This window comes from Sinocyclocheilus rhinocerous, unplaced genomic scaffold (genome assembly GCF_001515625.1).
Source record: "Sinocyclocheilus rhinocerous isolate Xijiao unplaced genomic scaffold, SAMN03320098_v1.1 scaffold468, whole genome shotgun sequence".
Classification (NCBI taxonomy): Eukaryota; Metazoa; Chordata; class Actinopteri; order Cypriniformes; family Cyprinidae; genus Sinocyclocheilus; species Sinocyclocheilus rhinocerous.
In genome coordinates, this window is record NW_015635305.1 from 1,688,620 (window position 1) to 1,695,110 (window position 6,491).

The window sequence follows — 6,491 nt, forward strand, 5'->3', positions numbered from 1 at the left end:
CAACAGCAAGTTCTTTTCAGAAACTTTTGTACAGTTACAAACTCTCTCTCCACCTCCCTAAACTCATATTTTGAGTGTGATTCATTTGCCAAAAAGAAGAAAACAAAAAGATAAATTTGACAGATAGCATCATTTATTTCTTTTCTTTTCTATAGATGTCAAAAATATGATTATCATGAATTCTTTTGGTTGTGATAAATGTAATAAAAATCTGATATTGTGACTGCCCTAATCCAGAGTGATTACCCACAGAAGACCAGTATTAGCGGTGTATTTATCACACACAGATCACACTTTTTTTGTGGCAATTAGTCAAACCACAAAGCAATCTCTAGAAAGTTCAGCATGTTGGTATGAGTTTTTCTGTTTTAGGGAAAATGTATGTTCATTGATGTGAATGTACAGTATGAACCTGTGTTAGGGGATGGGCTGGCCTCCTGTCGACCGTCTGAAATACTGCTCATGCTGCCTGAGCTGTTTCCTGTCCCCAGCTGGGCTTGCTGCTGCTGTGGCTCCTCCTGCTTCTCCTCCATGTTCCCCATCAGAGCTTTCCTGATGATGTCCTCCAGACCCAGATTACTGGCTGGATCACTAAACGAGTGGTTTCTAGGGTTTACACTGCCTGTAAAACAAACATATATGCACATATCGGAAACACTGAAAACCAATTTAAGTGTTTAAACTATAACAAACACAAACAAATGAAAATACATCAAATGATGCAAGTGCTTATTTTTTTATGGAGAAATTAATCATACTGATGATGTTGTGAAACTCACTTGATGTTGTTACTGCTGGGAGATTGAAGATCTCTGTGCCTGGCTGAGCATTACCTGTTGAGATAAGGAGCAAATGGGAGTAAGAATTAGGTCAAGTGGCAGCTGTCTAAATAAAAGACATCAGTGTAACAGTGCAGTGAAGTAAATTTCCTGAGCTTGAATGTCAGTTTCTGAGAAAACGGGCTTGCCGTTGTCACTCACCGACTTCTGCTTTCCGGAAGATCTCCTGCTTTTTGGACATAACCATATGAGACGTGCTTTCCAGTTTGGTGAAGAATGAGGGGAGGTAACTGCTGCTGCCTGGTGACCGCGAGTCAGTCCTGACACAAAAGAAAGGTCTAAGGTCACACAATGCATATGGCATAGGAAATTTGGGTAGCCCAAAATAACAAAGACAATAAACAGACAACAGTTAGAGGATTCAGGTATACAGGCAGTCCATATTGCATTTAAACAATTTTATTACAACATTTTAATTTTCTTTTTAGTATTTTTTCTTCATCATTCTAAACAAAAGCCTGAAAAATGACATGTAATAATAAAAAAAAGCATAAATAAAGCCTCATACTTTGTAGTAGAACCGACAATGAATTTCTACCTCTGTTCAGGGAGATCCTGCTCTCGTCTCGGACTCTGCACTACAGTGGCTTCCTGTTTATCCAACCCAGAATAACCCTGAGGAGGAGAGATGGGCTCATAGTTCTCTGGTCCTCGTCCTCGATCAGGAGACCTACCTGGCCTACGAGAGACAGATGGATAAGAGGCTGCTGCTGGGACATTGTTTTCAGTGTGTAAAAAGCATCTCATGCATTTTGGAAGGATTTGTGTATGTGACCAAAGGTTCTCAGATCAGGTTTCACAGATTACTTAAAGAGGCTGTAAGCAATGTTAGTCCTTCTAGAACTTCAGCCAGATGTAGCCAATCAACTCTTTATTTTTTCAAAACCTGCCTGTAAAGACACTGTTGTATCAATGACAATGTTGTATTTAGAGATGGGGCAAAAGAGCAGTGTTGTCACAATTGTACAGCTAAAATGTCAATGATCCGATTTAACAACTATGCTCTCAGCTTCCTACTTCACAAAGGCTTGTGAATGCCATTCCTGTGAATGAGCAAAAACTACAAGATTTGTGATTGACTAAAGGAATCTAACTTTGGCCAAAACAAATTTTTTTTTTCTTTTTTGGCAGATTACAGAGCCTTTAGCTGTCACAGAAGCATGCATTTAAGGGCACCCGATTTTTAAGTTAACCTTTACGGTCGTTGTGTTTTCAATAGAGACTGTTTGTTGGGTGTGCCCATATACAAATATTCACATACACTATCATTCAAAAGTTCAGGGTAGAGCAAGGCCATTGTAATGTTTTTTTGCTCACCAAGACTGAGTGAAATGTTTGGAGGTGTACTTACACACTGTGTGTGTGTTCATATGTACCTGGCTCTTGGTTTATCGGAGGAGTTCTCGGGAGATACTCTGCTTGGTGGTCTCTGGTGGTGTGCAGTAGGAGCTGGGTTTTCTGGGCTATAGCGGTTATGGGGTTTAACTCGACCTACAACACCTCCCACACCAGAGCTCTGGAAAGTGGAGGAGAGCGAGGAGGAGGATGAAGAGGAAGGCAGCGAGCTGGATGATGGGGGAGGATCCTGGCTCTTGGCAAAGTCTTGCGTAATGATATGCTGCAAGACAGAGAGCAAAAATGAGGGCAATGACAGAGGAGTGACGTGACAAAGCATCAAGAGTATGAGTGTGACTTACCGAAATGTGGTCAGCAAGGGTCATGATGCGGTGTGTTTTCGGGACGGGCCCATAACTGTCTGCGTGCAAGGAGGGGGGCTGTTGAGGTGCAGAAGGTCCTGAATCTCCTGACTGCATGAACCGGTTAATGTCAAACCTTAATCCTATAAAACATAAGATCAGATCCCCCCCAAAAAAAGCAGACGGGGGGTAAACATTTTCCTGTCATGAAAATCATTTTTACAATTTTCAAAATAATGTAAATATTTTTTCTTTTTGTTGGTGAAATATAACCTGGATGTGTTCCTGAAATATTTAACAAGATTCACCTCATCTTGACAGAACAGACCTTCTGATCACGTTCTTGACAGACCAGGGATTTGAAGTCTCACCTGAGCTCTTTTCTGATGGGAAAGGTCCTTCGTTCTTCTCTTCTCTTAGGGCTGGAGAGTTAGCTGGGCTGATCACCTCAATTCCACCCTGAGTCTCATAACGACTGGATGACACTGAATGACATGTAGACATGATGTTACAGCTTTTTAAGTAAATAAAGTTGGTTTGTTAGTAAGAGAGGGTGTGCCATCTACACCTTTAGCACACTGCTTTCAACCTGCATCTAAATAAACACTTGCTAGTGTTCAACAGAAAAAATAACATGTGACTTTTGATGCTTTTCTGTTCATTTTGAAGACAACATGCCATTGTTACAATTAAATCCATCTGTTAATATCTGTGTGAATATTGAAACCTTATCATGGCATCACCACATAATGTGGCATAAAAAATGAGCAGATTACCCAGAAGTTGGCATCGAAACAACCTTCTAGCAGCCTTTACAGTAAGTCACTTAGGAAAGACAGTGAATTTCATTCCCGTGGTAAGAGCTACACACCCTTTAATGGAATTACCCTGTCAAATCTGAGGTCAGAAGTTTGTGACTGTTGTCAGTCTCCGTTCCAGCTGGGTCACGGGTTGTGCTATCGAGGTTTCCTAAGACTATTAGGTCTCATGGCCTCAATGGCACTAGCCATCCTATTAGGTGTCCTGTTAATGCCCTCTGTTAGGAAATCCCTAAGTATATGCCTTGTCTTTTACGTTGTTCAATTTCTTGAATCATTCTTTTTGCCTCTGAGCAGGATATAAAGATGCTGGTGGCACTGTGACCAAATTGCACAAATCCTGCATATGGTGAAACATATCACTTCCTGTTTGCTCTGCTTTGTGGCATGTACACTACTGCTCAAAAGTTTGTAGTCAGTAAGATTTTTCTTTCTGAAAAGAGAATACTTCTATTTAGCAAGGATGCATTAAATGAATCAAAAGTGACTTAAGACATTTGTTACAAAAGATTTCTATATCAAATACATTATTTCTATTCTAAGAATCCTGAAAAAAATATCAGTTTTCACAAAAATATTGAAATACACACAAAAAAATCAATATATGCATTGATGATAAAAATAAACGTCTTTGAAAACGAAATTAGCATATCTGAATGATTTCTGAAGGATCATGTGACACTGAAGTCTGGACAAATGGCTGCTTAAAACTCACAGGAATAAAATGTCATCTTAAAATATATTAGGGCTGTGCGATATGACGATATATATCGGATGGACGAAATAAAGTCTATCGTTTCATATTATGCTCTATAGTTTATTTTGTGGTGTCACAAAATACATTGTTTACGGTAATACTTTTTCATCATTTGGATGACTGCGATCTTTACACGCCACCACGGGGCGTGAAGGGGAGACAGAACCAGGTGGAGAATGACCAGCCAGGACAAAACAAGGAGCTCCTTCCTAAACGAGGGACTACATCTGTAGCATGGACACGCGTTTTTAAGCACTGCAGTTTTAAAACAACCGATTTTAAGCCGTTGAAACACAAACAACAGAGCTATATGCGTGCACCGTCTCTGTTTCTGTGTGAGCGGAGCGCACATTTTTTACTGCTTTATTGGCTTTGAATGATTACAAAAACACTTATATGCGTCAGAATCCCTGTCTTTGCAAGTATCCTCATAAACCGTGATTTAGGTCTTAAGAGATAGTAAACAGCTGAAAAAGAAAACGCATATGTAACAATATATTGGATCCGGACTTCGGTCTTAAAGGGGACGCCGTCCAATGTTTGTCCTGTCTGCCATTCATATTAATCAAACAACAGTGAGAGAAAATCTCCCACTGCTCTTGACTAAATTATTTTTGTAACTTTAATAAGAAGAAATTAAAAAATAATAATGATATATATATATATATATATATATATATATAGAATCTACACATAATACACGTGTTAATTCTATCTATCCATCGATAGATAGAATTAACACAGTGAAGACTAATTAATTTACGCAATGTATGTAGCATTTCTTATTTATTGTAGTTTTTTGTCCTATTGCTTGCAATTAGTTTCTTTTCCTTATTTCATCACTGACTATTTATCTTCAGTGAGCTTGAGGATTTTTTTTTCTTGTATTAGTTTGATATTGACATTGGTGATAAGGATTATGAAAATTCAATGGTATCAAAGATTTTAATATCATAAAAACCTTTAAAAAAAAAAAAAATATATAAATATAACCGTGATATAAAATTAGTCATATCGTGATATAAGATTTTGGTCATATCGCCCACCCCTAAAATATATCAGAAAATAGTTATTTTAAATTGTAATAATATTTCACAATATTACTGTATTACTGATCAAATAAATGTAGCTTTGGTGAACGTATGTTTTTTTTTGTTTAAGTCTCCAAACCTTTGAATGATAGTGAACATATGGACTCAAGTCATGAACTGTACAGAGTTACGCAACCTCTGTTGTTAGTAAACTGATCATTATTATTATTACTCAACATAAAAAAAATAAATAAAGACTGTCTATCTGATGACACTCACTGCTGCTGGAGGAGTCAGAGCTCTGTGAGCCTCTCTCACGGGGGTCCTTATCTGGGGCAATCTGGCGCGTGATGATGACATCAATAAAGTTTGCAGCAGTTATGGTGGTCTTCCCATGTGTGCGTAGCTCCTCCTCCATGCGTGACTTGGTGGGTGGGGCTTTCTCTTTGCTCCCCGCAGCTCCTCCACCCTCTGCATACACAGGATGGGAAGGTTTCCCACTAGGAAGTGACACGTCCCCATATGGTGACTGTACGGAACGGCGCTCCACCTCTTGCGACTCCTGTGCTGCCCGTCGTGATGTCATCATGTCATCATCCCGGGAGCTACTGTTATTATGCTTGCCCTCCTTGACTTTTGCAACATCCATCTGCGGGGCAGAGGCAGCAGCGTCCACCAGGGCGGCGAGGGCATCAGCTGCATTGCTGTATCGGCTGGCTTGAGCTGCAGCTGCTTGTGAGGGCATTTGCCTGAACAACCGAAACAGGAAGAAGTTTAAAAGAGCAAAACTAATTTTAAAATCCATAAATTAAAAGGGATAGTTGACCCAAAAATGAAAACTGTCATCAATTACTCACATTCATGTTGTTCAAAACACGTAAGAATTTTGTGCATCTTTGGAACACAAATGAAGATGTATTGAAAGAGATTTCTGTCCCTCTATTGAAATTACACCAAAATATTATATATATATATATATATAATGTTCATAAAGTGATTGCAAAAGAATTCCAAATGAATTGAATGGTTTAATCCAAGTGTTCTGAATAGGTATGATCACTTTATGATGAACAGATATAACTTTAGGCTTTTATTCACATGCAAACATTGATCAACAAACATGGTAAACAGTAGGGCTGTCAAAAAAAAAATTTGAATTTCGAATATTTGTCGAATTTAAAATAAAAATCCACATTCGAATGCAAAAACGTTGCATTCGAATTTTAGGTGTGCGTTAAGGAGGCAGCCTTATCAGTGGCGCAAGAGATGCGATGACGATGTAAGTGTCGTTGCATTATAATGCTTTTGTTAGCCTATCCAGTTGAAGCCACTAGATGCGGCGCTGCTGC

General features: G+C 38.9%; 1 protein-coding gene across 1 annotated transcript in view; it reads right to left on the minus strand.

The window, feature by feature from the left end:
• The window catches only part of LOC107746860 (nuclear receptor corepressor 1-like), an 87,813-nt gene that overhangs the window by 3,209 nt on the left and 78,113 nt on the right, over positions 1 to 6,491 (minus strand). Inside the window, exons 38-45 of the mRNA XM_016561189.1 lie at positions 5,422 to 5,891; positions 2,908 to 3,021; positions 2,537 to 2,679; positions 2,216 to 2,457; positions 1,378 to 1,518; positions 981 to 1,099; positions 780 to 833; positions 413 to 622 (exon numbers count right to left, since the gene is read on the minus strand). Of these exons, the coding sequence (XP_016416675.1) occupies positions 413 to 622; positions 780 to 833; positions 981 to 1,099; positions 1,378 to 1,518; positions 2,216 to 2,457; positions 2,537 to 2,679; positions 2,908 to 3,021; positions 5,422 to 5,891 (1,493 nt within the window). The remainder of the gene's footprint in view (positions 1 to 412; positions 623 to 779; positions 834 to 980; positions 1,100 to 1,377; positions 1,519 to 2,215; positions 2,458 to 2,536; positions 2,680 to 2,907; positions 3,022 to 5,421; positions 5,892 to 6,491) is intronic.